The sequence below is a fragment of the Melospiza melodia genome, chromosome 16 (genome assembly GCF_035770615.1).
Source record: "Melospiza melodia melodia isolate bMelMel2 chromosome 16, bMelMel2.pri, whole genome shotgun sequence".
NCBI lineage: Eukaryota > Metazoa > Chordata > Aves > Passeriformes > Passerellidae > Melospiza > Melospiza melodia.
In genome coordinates this window covers 4,531,483-4,546,099 of record NC_086209.1, presented here as the reverse complement: position 1 = coordinate 4,546,099, position 14,617 = coordinate 4,531,483, and the positions used below count along the sequence as shown (strand labels likewise).

Genomic DNA, 14,617 nt, shown 5'->3' with positions numbered 1-14,617 from the left:
AAATGGGCCCCACTGAAGGTGTGTCACTCAGGGGAGCTGCTGGGACAGGGATGCTCCAGGGAGGTCCCATCCAAGCATGGCCATGCCCACACAAAGCCTCCTGCAGTTAAAGACCTTCTGCTTTGTATAAAAATCACATCCTCCTTGCTGATTTGCAGATTAATTATACATTGCTTCCCTTGCCAAAGTGGCCTTAATGGTATTGACATGACGTGACAAAGAGGAGCTATCAGAAAGCTTCTCTCATAACCATGGCCAGATTGATCAGGGAAGGAGAAAGGAGGTTTCATGCTTTTGTTTTTTAACCCTTCCTCATGAAAGCAGACAAGGCTCTTTTCTAGGAAAAGGTGTTTTCAAACTCGGGCAAGACCAGGTGCATCTCTCCAAAGGAAAGAGCTCTCACCTTTCATGCACAAGAGCCTGGAATTCAATTCCCACATGTGCACTTAAGACCCTTAAGATAAAACACAACTTGGGGGGGGACAAAACCCCACAGAGTTGGCATTTTTTGCAGGACAGTGGCCACAGCTGGCTAAAGTGACATCCACATGATAAGAAATCAGATGAGTAAGAATGAATGCAGGAGAGCAAAAAAACCCTGATCTGGCCTGTATGGACACAAAACTTCCTCAACAAGAGCTCTGAAGGATGCACCAAGGCCTGTGCAGAGCCTCTGGCTGTGCTTTGGGGGGGTTTGTTATGCTCCTCAGACCCTTTCCTCAGCAAAGTTTCTCCTATCACAACTGATCTTTCCAAACCAGAGCTGTCTGAAGTGGCTTTTGCAATGTCCAAACAGCATCCTGGCTTTTCAGACACAATTTATTTCGCTCCAGTCACGAGTTGTTCCATCCACTGACTCAGCCTGAACTTTGTCATCAATAGGATTTTCCAGCAGGTTGGGAGAGGGGGAAAAAAATAAAAAATCATATGCTTCTTCTATGCCTGTTGTTCTCAGCACTTTGGTTGGAATTATATCCTTCCAGAAGGTAAAGAGAACGGGGTGTCCTTTCCTCACAATGCAAATTGCAGATTAAAATCCCTCTCTAGGCTATACTCTGTGCCTATAATTGTCAGTACTCCACAAGCACTCTTTTTTTCTTTTTAATAAACATTAGCTGCACATCCTTCAGAGGCACATTTTTAAAGTTCAGCTACAAGTTAGCTACAAAGAAATATTACAGGAAATTCCTGCCCCACCAGGTGATGGTTTTGCCACTTACTGCAACAGGGTATTTCCCTCTGACTTTTAATAGTCTTTGCTTAAGGGACCCTGCACAGTTTAGCCTCATAGCCTCACTCCCCATAGCCCCATGCATCCTCCACCCTCACCAACACTCCAGTATTTTTATTTCATCAAACAATAACCTTTAAATAAATGGAACAGCATTAAGAAGCTAACAGGTCTGAAGCAGCAGCATTAATCCCCCCTCCACAGGGGGCTCAGATAGATGTGATTTGATTGCCTCTTGCAGGTGGATCAGGGCTGAAATTCACCACCAACACAATCAATGACTTTGCCTCATCAGACATAAACAATACCTCTATATTACCACATGAACTGCTGCAAACATTTTATCCTCCAGCTCAACAAATAAAATAGCTGCTATTTCCTCAGTATTTGACCAGTTGTTTCACCACCAGCTTCCCAGAACAAACCAATTAAAGTTGTTTTTAAACTCCATAACATCCAATAAAACAATCTTATTTCTCAATCCATATCAAAGCCCTATTATAAATCCTTTACATGGGCCTGAACGAATGGAAATTCTAATAAAGGAGAAGCTGCCATAGTCCAACAGATCAATAAAGACATCCTCACAAGCAGTTTACAGCCATCTATAACATCATCTACTAATGTTCTTAAACCCATCTAACACATGTTCAACATGCTGAAACATCAGCTATCGCCTTCCAGAGCCATTATAAACAAACACCATCATCCCATCTCTGACACATGCACAGCTCCCCCTCGGGCAGGGAGCAGCTGCCCGACACTCACACTGCTTCACTGCAGGTGGCTGAGCCAGCACTGCAGCTCTGAGACACTCCAGTGCATATTACTGGGGCAAAAAACCCCCTCCAGCTGCCTTTCCTTTCCTAGAAATATCTCTTGCTCCTTGGGGAAAATCTTCTTGCCTACATGTGTGGGTGCAGGGCAGGGTGAGAGCTCCTAGCTGGAAACACACAGCCAGGGAAGGCACCAGCTAAAAACGGCACCCACAGGAGCAGGAGAAACACTTCTCCCAAATCACAGCCCAGGGGCTTGGCTGGGGTAAAAAAGGCACCCACAGGAGCAGGAAAAGCACTTATTTTCACAAATCACAGCCCCACTGCCCAGGAGAGAGACCAGCTAAAAAAGGCACCCACAGGAGAAGGAGGAACATTTCTCCTTCTCACAAATCACAGCCCCACAGCCCAGGGGCTTGGCTGGGCTAAAATAGGCACCCACAAATCACAGCCCCACAGCCTAAATGCTAGGCTGGGCTAAAAAAGGCACTCACAGGAGCAGGAGGAACACTTCTCAATCCCACAAATCACAGTCCCACAGCCCAGGGACTTGACTGGGCTAAAAAGGCACCCACAGGTCTTCTCCTTCTCACAAATCACAGCCTCACAGCCTAAATGCTTGGCTGGGCTAAAAACGGCACCCACAGGAGCAGGAGAAACACTTCTCACAAATCACAGCCCAGGGGCTTGGCTGGGGTAAAAGAGGCACCCACAGGAGCAGGAGGAACATTTCTCCTTCTCACAAATCACAGCCCCACAGCCCAGGGGCTTGGCTGGGCTGCTCTGGAGAGCCCAGGAGCGTGCACACAATGCTGGTGATGGATTTTGGCCACAGGAGGGTGGCAGGCACAGACCTGGCGTGGTGACCCCCTCACAGCTCTGCCAGCTGCCCCCAAAGCACCAGTGTGACCCAAAGCCAGGTGTTTCACACCAAAAGCAATCAATCTCCTTTCACAGTGCATTCCTGAGCCCTCCCTGGTTCTTGTGACACCCCTGAAGCTTTGATAGAGGCTTGTGTTGCCCTCAGCACATTCATAACTTATTTAAGAGAAGACTTCCACCCTTAGGCACAGCTGTCAGGGCCGTGCTCCTCGGCTGCCTTCTGATGTGTGCAAGGCTTTTCACACACAGCTGTGCACCAGGGGTGTAAACAGCAGCACCACCAGGGATTCTGGGCCACAGAGGAGAGCACCAGGGCTCTGCAAATCCACAGCAAAGCTGCCTTTGGAGAGCTGCCCTCGAGGGGAACACAACCTTTCTTTAATTTGTTCACAGACAGATCTTGACTTCAGAAGTTTGACGAGCAGAGCAGGGTCCCTGATGCCCAGAAAGGTAAACAGAAGGAAATGCTGTTCAGGCAATGCCTCAGCTTCAAATTAAAACTCATCAAGGAAGCTCAGACAGAGACAAAAATCTGAGATAAGACATGGATTTTGGTTTTTTTCTAAGAAAGGATCAAATTCCTCCCTGGAGTAATCAATACAAAGCATGAAGTCAGATCAGAGAGAAGAGATGAGAAGTTGGGAGAACTGGAACATTAAGACAGAAAAACAGATTAAACACAGACTCAAAACCCTAGAAATTGTAATAAACAACAGAGGACAACTCTGTTTGTCATCTCATGTTTCTATCACACAAACACTAGAGCTAGATATTGTTTCTGAGACAGCTTTATCACACATACCTGAAAAACCTATCCTCAAGTGAAAAGGTCAATTTCAACATTTCATCCAGATTTTAGGAAATAAAAGTTCCATAAACTTCAATCTGAACAATTTAACATTTTTTACCACTGTTATAGGTTAATGTCACTGCAAACAGATTTCTTCTTGGTTCCTGCCAGGCAGATAAGGTCTTGCTGTTTCATTTTGGACAGTACTGTACTTTCAAGAGAAGGCAGTTCTGTAATTTAATTATTCTATTTCAGCCCCTGTGCCTTAGTGCTCCCACAGTAACAGACATTCCCTCACCTTTAGGAGGGCAGGCCAAAATGACAGATGCACTGAGGTGCAGCACACCAAGCATCTCCTGGGAATGTCCCAACCTAAAGGGAGCTGCTCTGAACCCAAATCCAAACCCTGCTGGCCATCAGCACTGGAATTAGTGAAATGCAGGTGGCCAGGCAGGGACACAGATGTTCCTCAGGAGCCATCCTGCCAAACCATACCATCATTAAAGGAGCAGGAAGAGACATTGCACTGCAGAAAAAGGAAACAGGAGAAACCCCAACTGAGGTGCACTTTGCTGACAAAATAATCACGGAAATACAACAGCAGGATAAATATTAACAGATCAAAACCATTGGCATGACAGAGCTGACACAGTAAGGACACAGAAAAGGCACCACAGGCCAGGTGGGCACCCCTGATGGGAGCAGCAGGCCCTGACTGCCCCAAGTCCTGAGGTGCTGACATCAAAGAGCAGCACAGTGGAGAGAGGAGCCGGGGCTGCTTTCACCCTCTGGATAGACCCAGTTGGGAGGGTAAAACCTGGGCCTCCCCTCTGCCTGGATGGGACCACCCCAGGGACAAGGAATGGGTGCCACACCTGTCCCCAAAGGAGAAGGAACCCAAGGGGTGAGGGGCCTTGCTCTGCCCAAGGAATTATGCTGCTTTAATCCAGGTGTCAGTGTTTGCTGGTCCTGCTAAACCCCAAGGACACTTCAGGAGGCTCCCAAACCTCAGAAGCCCCTGGTGCAGATGCTGAGCAGCCACCACCCCTCAGCAGGGCTGAGCTGCTCAGGGACTCCAGAGAGGCTTCAGGGAAACACCAGGAGTTCCCTTGCCAGCCATGCTGCATCCAGGAGGGATAACACCCATCGATCCCAGCCTGGCTGCTTAACGTGCTACAAATTGCTTGTTAATTGCAATTGGAGAAACTGGCTTACCTAGGATGTTTACAACTCATCTTTCAGAAAATTCAGCAGCCTCCACTCTTCTCCTCTTCCTTGGGGCAAAAATCCTTCCCTCCTGGGATGCCCTGGGAAAGCCCAGCAGTTTTCTGGAATTCTTCCCAACCACTCAACACAGAGACTTTGTCCAAATGCCCTCTGGGCTCCTCAGCCTCACCCCAAATGTACCTCAGGCACAGCCCTGGCCCTGTGGAGCAGCCAGTGGCCAGGCAGGGATACAGATGTTCCTCAGGAGCCATCCTGCCAAACCACACCATCCTTACAAGAGCAGGAAGAGACATTGCAACACAGAAAGAGATTCCAACCAAGGTGCACTGTGCTGACAAAGTAATCATGGAAATACAACACAGGATAAATATTAACAGATAGAAACCATTGGCAAGACAGAGCTGACAGCTTAAGGATGGAGAAAAGGCACCACAGGCCGGAGCTGGAAATTCCCCTTTTGCTTTGCAGGCAGCTGTGGGAAGGTCCCACATGCCTCCTCCTCCAGCAGTAATAGCCCTACACTGCCAAAGCACATTTAAAGCAGGCTGTAAGGAAGGGAAACCCTGGAAATGTCCCCTCCTGGCCCTGCCCAGGCATTCCTAGCATGGCTCTGTTCCATTTGCCAAATGCCATCAATTAGGAATAAACTGGAGGGGGTTCAGCTGTCCAGGGAGCACCACTGACCCTGGAACCCCCAACCTCTGTGTCCTCCCTCATGGTCACTGTGCTGGACACAGTGGCCCTGTAAGGACTGCAAGGACACACAGATTGTTTTAGGACATCTGTCATTCACTAAGAATCTCTTGTGGTCCCTTCATCTGCATCCCACTTCAGCATCTCTTCTTTTGGGACACAGGACATCTCAGCCTTGCTCAGGCAGTTCCACCTCCTTCTCCTGGCCACATCTCCCCTCTCCTGCTCTTGGGAGCTCCAGGGAAGCTCCAGGTGCATAAAGGAGGCTCTGCAGGGAGCCCCAGCAAGGAGAACCTGAGAGATGGAGACAGACACTTCTCAGTAAAGCCCTGCAGGCTGGGCAGAGCATCTGTGTGACTTCACAGCTCCACACCAGGAGCAGAGGCCTGTGCTGCCCGTAGAAGCTCTCTCAGGACATTTTGTGATCCTGCAAGGTTGGTCATGACAGCAGATGTCTCCATTCCCTCAGGGTCCATCACTGTTCTCTCCTGAGTTAATAACCAATCTGTCCCCTGCTCTCCCAGGGAAAAAGAGCCTTTGTGCTGACAGCTCCTTCCTCTCCTGCCCCACTCTGAGCCCTAGGAGATGTTCTGGTTATGCAGCTCCTCCTTCCCCGAGCACAGACTGTCTTTCCATGGTCATCAGGCCACAGAAGAGACTCAGCTCTGTTCCTAAGAGGAATCCAGTGGGCAGAAGCAGGGAGAAACCTCCTGCCAGACACTGTGACACAAATGGTCCTGTCCCCAGTGCTGCAGGGGCTCACTGCAGGAGAAGGGCTCTGACAGCCACCTTCCTCTGAAGAACTGTGCTGCCAAATCGGCACCTTGCCTCAGGACAGCAGGGACTCCTGGCTGGCCTGGCTGTGCCCTGTTTGGGGCAGGGGCAGCAGGCAGGGCCATGCTCACCTGGAGCCTGTTTGGGGACAAGGCCATGCTCACCTGGAGCCTGTTGGGGACAGGCCCAGACTCACCTGGAGCCTGTTTGGGCACAGGGCCACGCTCACCTGGAGCCTGTTTGGGGACAAGGCCATGCTCACCTGGAGCCTGTCTGGGGACAGGGGCATGCTCACCTGGAGCCTGTTGGGGACAGGCTCAGACTCACCTGGAGCCTGTTGGGGACAGGCTCAGACTCACCTGGAGCCTGTTGGGGACAGGGCCACGCTCACCTGGAGCCCTTTAGGGACAGGCCCACGCTCACCTGGAGCCTGTTTGGGGACAAGGCCATGCTCACCTGGAGCCTGTTTGGGGACAGGGCCATGCTCACCTGGAGCCTGTTGGGGACAGGCCCATGCTCACCTGGAGCCTGTTGGGGACAGGGCCATGCTCACCTGGAGCCTGTTGGGGACAGGCTCAGACTCACCTGGAGCCTGTTTGGGGACAAGGCCATGCTCACCTGGAGCCTGTTGGGGACAGGGCCATGCTCACCTGGAGCCTGTCTGGGGACAGGGCCATGCTCACCTGGAGCCTGTTGGGGACAGGGCCACACTCACCTGGAGCCTGTTTGGGGACAGGGCCATGCTCACCTGGAGCCTGTTTGGGGACAGGGCCATGCTCACCTGGAGCCTGTCTGGGGACAGGCCCACGCTCACCTGGAGCCTGTTTGGGGACAGGGCCATGCTCACCTGGAGCCTGTTTGGGGACAGGGCCATGCTCACCTGGAGCCTGGCTCTGCAGCAGCAGAGGCACTCCAGAGCAGCCTCAGCACTTGCTTCAGCTCATGCCTGCAGCATCCTGGCAGCAAGAGGAGCTCTGGCATGGCAGCTATTAGAGTGGGTGGCAGCAGATGGTGAAAGCAGAGGGGATAAGAAAATAAATACAAAGAGGCTATCTTGAGGGGAGAAGTCACCACATTAACACTCTGTTGCTTACACAGTGTCTTCTCCCAAAGTCTAAACAAACACTGCTCAGCTCCTGGTGCACAGGGAGCTGAGGGAGGGGACAGGGCTGAGCACACACAGCACTGCAGAGCCCTGAGAGGTGCTGCAGCCCCAAACCCTGCTCAGCCCTCCACGGCCCAAATGTCTGCAGGGCCATCTCAGCCAGAGCAGGAAAAGCAGCCAGGCAAAGAGCCTGAATGTCCTGCTTCACACAGGTTTACACCAAATTTAGGGAACTCCATCGTTCCAGCAGCCTGTGTGGACACGAGAGCACCACATCTGCCCTTTCCATTATAGGGTATGGATGTTCTTCCCTGACATCTTCAGAAAACCAATGGAAAACATTCCCAAGGGAAATGGGGACACTACAGGGACTGCCCAGTGCTGTCTTACAGGAAAACCAGTTCCTTGTCCATGGGCCAGTCCCACTGCAGCACAGCTGCTCATGGGGAGCAAGGCAATCCCTTTCCCAGCCCTCACACGGCCTTGGACAAAAAACTACAGGAAAAGGAATATTATTTAAGGAGTTCAAAGCTTAATCCTGCTGCATGCCATCTGCTCAGACTGGTTACCCCTGACACTGCTGGTGCACCTGTAAATACATTGACAAGTGTCAGTAAGGTGGCAAATACCAGAGCTGGCTTGGAGCTCTCTATTAAAGCGTTCACCCAACAGAAAACCCAGATTCTGTAAGATAAGAAAACCCACACCAGGCTCTTCCATTAACCCCAAACTCTGGAGACTGCAGCAGGACCATTTCTGCTTCTCTGGCCACCAGCAGCAGTGGGAGAGGTCTTTCCTCCAATTCTCCTCCTGAGAGACCTTCAAGGCTTCAGCCTTGGGAAAAACAACCAAAACTGGAGAGAGCCTGGCTCACCAGGCTGCTCCACACACAGAGGACAACTCACTGCTAGTCAAGAGCCCCCAAAACCTGCAGCCCTCATCACCACCTCCCACCTGGGTCTGCTAGAGTGCCTCAAGGCTCTGTCATTCACAAAGAATCTCTTGTGGTCCCTTCATCTGCATCCCACCACTTCAGCATCTCTTCTTTTTGGGCACAGGACATCTCAGCCTTGCTCAGGCAGTTCCACCTCCTTCTCCTGGCCACATCTCCCCTCTCCTGCTCTAGGGAGCTCCAGGGAAGCTCCAGGTGCATAAAGGAGGCTCTGCAGGGAGCCCCAGCAAGGAGGTGAGAGCAGTCAAACAGGCAAGGCTGGCTCGGGCAAAGGCAATTTATTATGTTAAACACCTTATTAAAGAATCTAAAGCAACAGAGCAAAGATGTTGCAAGAAAGGTTTGAACTTCCTCAGCAAGGGGCTCTTGGGACTCCTCTTGTTAATACTGAGCAGCCTTGTCTGCAGCTGAGCCTGCAGTGAGCAGAAATGCCCCTCAGCCCTCGTGCAGAGCTCGTTTCACTTAAATCAATACAGCCATCGGGGAGACTCGAGGAAGCAAAGCTATTAGTGGGACCACAGTTAATTCTGGGGGAAAGAAACAAGCAACAAAAGCAATAAAACTGACTGATTGCTTATGCAGACACTGTAACCCTTTCCTGCCCGGGTCCTGCAGCACAGCAGAGGGGAGGAGGCTCGCTGGGAAAGACCTTCCTGCTTGGCATGGTCCCAAAGGGCAGCTGCAGGGCACAGGGCTGTGGCACAGAGCTGGGCATGGGGCTGGGAGAGGCAGGGCTGCTCTGGGGAAGGAGAGGGACATTCCAGGAGATCCCATCAGCATGCAAGAGCTCAGCAAAGCAGCTTTTGGCAGCAGGACTGCAGAAAATGGGACAGCACATGGTGACTCCAGCTCTGGGTGGGAATCACCAGCAGCAGCAGCAGAGCTTTGGTGAGGAGAGCCCAGAGCAGTGCAGGGACATCCCCTCCCAGCCCCAGCTGTCAGCACCTGAGAGGGGCCACCTCTGCCACAGCAACAACACACCAGGAAACCACCCAGGCCCACATCTCCCTCATCTCACACCTCTCTTCCCCACACATCTCCCTGTTTCTTCTGCCCCCTTAGATGATGCTGACTGTAGCTGTAGGCATTAGGTGGGAAGGTTTTTCCTTGTTTTTCCCTCTGAGGCACCTCAGACAAGTGCAGGAGCTTGCAGAGAGGCTCTGCAGCAGCAGCAATGTTGGCAGCAGTGCTGAAGGCAGCTCAGGGCCTGGGTGAGTGCCCGGTGCCCAGAGCAGCACAAGGGGGGAGAGCTTGCCAGGTGACAGCTGCATAGGAAATCACTGAGAAGATGTGGAGATAGAGCAAAGCAAACTGACTAAAATCAACACCAACATGAGCTGAAGGTTCTGCAAGCTGGTGGTACAGAGCCACAGAATGGTTCAGGTTGGGAAAGGTCACCAAGTCCAACTGTACAGCCAGCAGCATCACCATGTTCAGCACTGACCCATGTCCTCAGGTGCCACACCAACACTTCCAGGGATGCTGGCTCTACCATCTCCCAGAGAGCCCTTTCCAGTGCTTTACAACCCTTTCTGTGAAAAGTTTTTCCTTACATGTAATCTAAACCTCCCTTGGGGCAACCTGAGGCCATCTCCTCTTGTCCTGTCATTAGTTTCCTTGGAGAACAGACTGACCCACACCCGGCTCCAACCTCCTTTCAGGGAGATGCAGAAAGTGAGAATGTCTCCCCTTTTCTCCAGGCTGGTCTCCCCCAGCTGCTCTTCGTCAGAATTGTGTCCAGACCTTTTCTCTGGACACGCTCTGCCCCTCAATGAAGGTATCAGCATTTCTGAAAGGGATTTTTTTTTCCCCCTGTCTCTAAAATAGCAGGAATAGGTTCACCCACAGCTGCTCCATCTGCAGGCCTGTCCTTGCACTGTCACAGGCCACCACAGCACCCTGGGACTCAGCCCATGAGATACACAACAGCCAAACTGTAGCCCCACATTTCTCCTCACAGAGAAAAGCAAGGCACAATTCTTCCCAAGAATATTTTTGGAATTCACATTCTTTGAACCCAGAGAAAGAAAACACAATTCTTATCATTTGCTGTGCCTGTGTTTGTGCCAAAGCAGAATGCAACATGGAGATTGTTTACCCAGAGTGATGGTGTTTTGTTTCCTTGGCCTGTCAGGGCCAGGTGTGTCTGTGTGTCGGGACTGTTGGGGGACAGTCACGAGATTCTGGGCAGTGTGTGCAGAGTTGAGTGCTTGGCAGATTCAGTTTAGATGCAATATAGTGTAATACAGTATAGAATAATATAGTATAATAAAATAATTAATTAGCCTTTTGATAGTAACCATCTGAAATGAAACAAATGTGTTCAGTACAGGTGTCACTGGAAAATTAAATATCAAAAGCCAAACAGAGGTAGAAATAACTTTGAGAATACATCATGGGAAAATAAAGGCTCAAAAAGACACAATTTAAAGGCAAAAAAATTTTGCTATAGCCTTCACTAGTATCAAAATTCTACCCTGTCACAGACATCTTTTCATGAAAAATCCTTTCCTTAGGATTTTTCCTCCTGAGAAGCTGAGACACCTCAGGAACAAAATGTAAACAATGATTATCTGCTGCTGTGGAATGCAACAGGTGCATCTGTGATTGGCTCATGTGGTTGTTTTTAATTAATGGCCAATCACAGTCAGCAGGCTCGGGCTCTCTGTCCAAGACAGAAGCTTTGTTATCATTCTTTCTGATTCTATTCTTAGCCAGCCTTCTGATGAAACCTTTTCTTCTATTCTTTTAGTATAGTTTTAATGTAATATATATAATAAAATAATAAATCAGCCTTCTGAAACATGGAGTCAACATTCTCATCTCTTCCCTCATCCAAGAACCCCTGTGAACACCGTCACACCCCTCGTTGGGGTTGCCTGCAAATTTGACACCAAACGCCCTCAAAACAGCCCCAAAGCGAGCCTGGCAGTGAACAGCCCACGCTCCTGGCAGTGCCAGAGCCATCAGAGCTGCCTGTCCCTGCTGAGGGCTGCAGGGAGCACCACTGACCTCCGAGGCCGGGCCGCAGGCGGTTGTCGTAGCCGTCCAGGAGCCGGTCCAGGATGCGTGTGAAAATGGTGATGTTGTCCTTGCTGTCATCCACCACGTCTGAGACATGCTTCTGAGAGAGCCTGGCACGGGGAGAGGGGGGAAAAACCAGGAGAGAGGGTTAGAGGGGAAATCTACACTGTGTGTGCTCCCAGAGCTACAGGGAGGGAAGGGCCTGAAGGGCAGGATGGACTCAGGTTTGGTAAATTTGTGTGTTTGCAGGACTCACCACAGGGCATGGGCCTGAAGGGCAGGATGGCATTCAGGTTTTGGTGAATTTGTGTGTGGTGTGTTTGCAGGATTCACCACAGGGATTTCTGATCAGCTCCTCTCTGTCCTCACAGAGCTCCCCACTGTCCCCATCCCACCTTTCCCAGAGCTACAGGGAGGGAAGGGCCTGAAGGGCAGGAAGGCATTCAGATTTTGGTAAATTTGTGTTTGCACACACCACAGGGATTTCTGATCAACATCAGCTCCCTTCTGTCCTCACAGAGCTCCCCACCTTTCCCTGCCCAGATCCACCATGTGTGACCCACCACTGCACCACAGGGAGTGGTTTTAACAGGAATGCCCCAGCATCCCTTGCCTGCCCCTAAAAATGGGCATTTTCTGAGCAGAGGCTGTGGGAAGCTGAGTTATTGAAGTGCCACTGTCTCCTTACAGGCAGCAAGGAAGAAGTGACACCAGGTATTTGGCAGATTGAGCCATTTCAAAGATCTCTGCCCCAGGGAAGAGGTGAGACAGAAAAATAGGAATTCAGTAAACAGGCTTAAAGCCTCATCATTAAAACACTTAGTGAACCATCCCTGCAGTTTGCTGAACTTTTCCCTGCTTATAAAAACAAATGAGCTTCCACATTCCCATCTCTGCTCAACACAAGAAGCCTGGAAGCCCCCAAACAAGATGATTTCCTCAGAACACATTCTGCCCCAGGTGGAATAAAACAAGGAGTAAATTCCTCTAAAAAAAGCACATCTCACCGAACAAAATCTTCAATGCAGTTTTGGAAACACAAGGGGCTCAAGTAATACATTTGCATTTTGTGTCTCCCTTTCAATCAACAGAAAAGGAGATTGTGAGTCCTTCTGGAACCACCTGCCTCTAAAAGAGATTTCAGATGGCACAGAGCAGCAGTGCTGTGGCTTCAAGCACAGCTTTCCCCAGCAAAAATAGCTGTTAGGACCAAAACAAATGGAAAGGCAGAAGATTAAGTAACAGAAAACAAAAAGAAAAATCTATAGAGATGAAGAGTTTTCAAGGAAGATGGAAGAGGAAATAACAGAGAGACAAATGAGGCAAAAAGAAAGATTAAGAGGCACAAACAGGCAGTGAGGTGGCTGAGAGAGCCCAGCCAGGCAGGGGAAAAAAGGCAGGGGAAAAAAAGCAGCTGAAGCAGAGGGATGCTCAGCAGCAGCTACAGGAGCCCTCTGGGAGCAGGGAAGCTCTGACTGGTAAATTGGCACTAAATGGAGAGGTGAATAACTGGGGAGCACTGGCCAGAGGAACGCCATGAATGCCACAGACAGAGCTGGTGGATATGCAAACCATGGTTCCAATTACCAAGGACAGCACCTGTGGCCATCAGAAATGTAATGCTGGGGGAAGAAAAGCCCCTAAATTGTCACTTTCTAACACTTCTGCCCCTTTCCTTCCTACCCCAGCCTTATGTCCTTTGATGTGTGGCAACCACTGGTTTCAGCATGCATCATGAAATAACTGGGGGAAAAATAATAAAACTGACAAAAAACTACAGAAAAATGGATATTATTTAAGGAGTTCAAAGCTTAATCTTGCTGCATCCCTTCTGGTCAGACTGGTTACCCCTGACACTGCTGATGCACCTGTAAATACACTGTCAAGTGTCAGTAAGGCGACAAGTGCCAGAGCTCTCTATAAAAGTGTTCACCCAACAGAAAACCCAGATTCTGTAAGATAAAAGAAGTGCAGAGAGTATTTCCTAGCAAAAGAGGAAAAATTGAGAGCAGGGTATGGGTACTTCTAGAGTCAGGTTGAATCAATACTATTTAGAATGCTGCAGTTAATTGAAATATTCCCTTTTGGGCAATTCTGACATTAATTTTCATTGGTTTCATTGACCAAACACTCTGGGAAATTTCCTTTCAAGTGCCTGAGGTCTGCTTCTCCAAGGGCACATCCCACCTCTCCCAGCACCACCTGGCCTCTGTTTTTCAGCAAAGCAACACCTGGAGGAGTGGTCAAGCCAGGAAGTTGAGCCTCCAGGAGGGTAACCCAGTGCTGAAATTCTAGTTTACATAGGGTGAGGCATTGTTGGGATAACACCCGACCCAGCCCTAATGCAACCTGCCAGATCCAAACATCAAAACATGTCTGGCATTACAAACTGCATCACAGCCTCCAAGATTTCCAGCTGAATCCAAATGCTGGTTTTGGCTTTTCATCTGGACTTGAACTCCCTGCAGGTAAGAAGAGTTTTGAGAAATTTAACAAGTGCCTGCAGTAATTAGTGGGGTTTCAATTGTACCAGCTTTCAATAGATGTCATGGTTAAAAGCAATCTGTCCCAGTGTCTGCTGATGAGTATATAACCATCTATAACTTATGAATAGCTAGCATGCTCATGAAAAGCTCATTCATTAATGTTTTATAAGCTATCTTTAAAAATTACCCATAATATAAAGAGCTAGAGGACGGATTTTTGTGAAGGAACTCCTGGCGGAGGCTCAGCGGTGATGGGAAAAATGAGTTTACAAATTTCAAAGCTGTTTTACTTAGCCTGACATTTGAGGGTTTGACTTCAATGTGAGCAGTGTGGGATCCACTTGGGAGGTGCTGGGGGAAGAGCAGCGTAGGCAGGACAAGGGAAGGTGCAGGCAAGGGAGAGGCAGCAGCACCCGTGCTTGGCACCTGATTTGGGCTAATAATTCCTTTGCCAGGAGAGCTCTGGGCTGCCTCACCTCACCTCAACATAAAGCTGAAGCTGCCCTTTAGCAAGGCATAAAGGGACTGCAAAGAGATGTGCGGGATCAAGGTTTTAAAATAATTAAAATCCTCTAGGCAGGAAGGACGGAGGTTTACAGCAAATTTAATTAGGATAGGCTTGAGGAAAAGTCATTACCTTGTCACCTGTGCACAGGCTCTCTGGGGAGCTGTGCCAC

General features: G+C 49.6%; 1 protein-coding gene across 2 annotated transcripts in view; it reads right to left on the bottom strand.

Moving 5' to 3' along the window:
- The window catches only part of LOC134425606 (gamma-aminobutyric acid receptor subunit alpha-3-like), an 81,502-nt gene that overhangs the window by 51,583 nt on the left and 15,302 nt on the right, over positions 1-14,617 (bottom strand). For both annotated transcript variants that reach the window (XM_063170352.1, XM_063170351.1), the window contains exon 3: positions 11,443-11,564. In XM_063170352.1, coding sequence (XP_063026422.1) covers positions 11,443-11,564 — 122 coding nt within the window. The remainder of the gene's footprint in view (positions 1-11,442; positions 11,565-14,617) is intronic.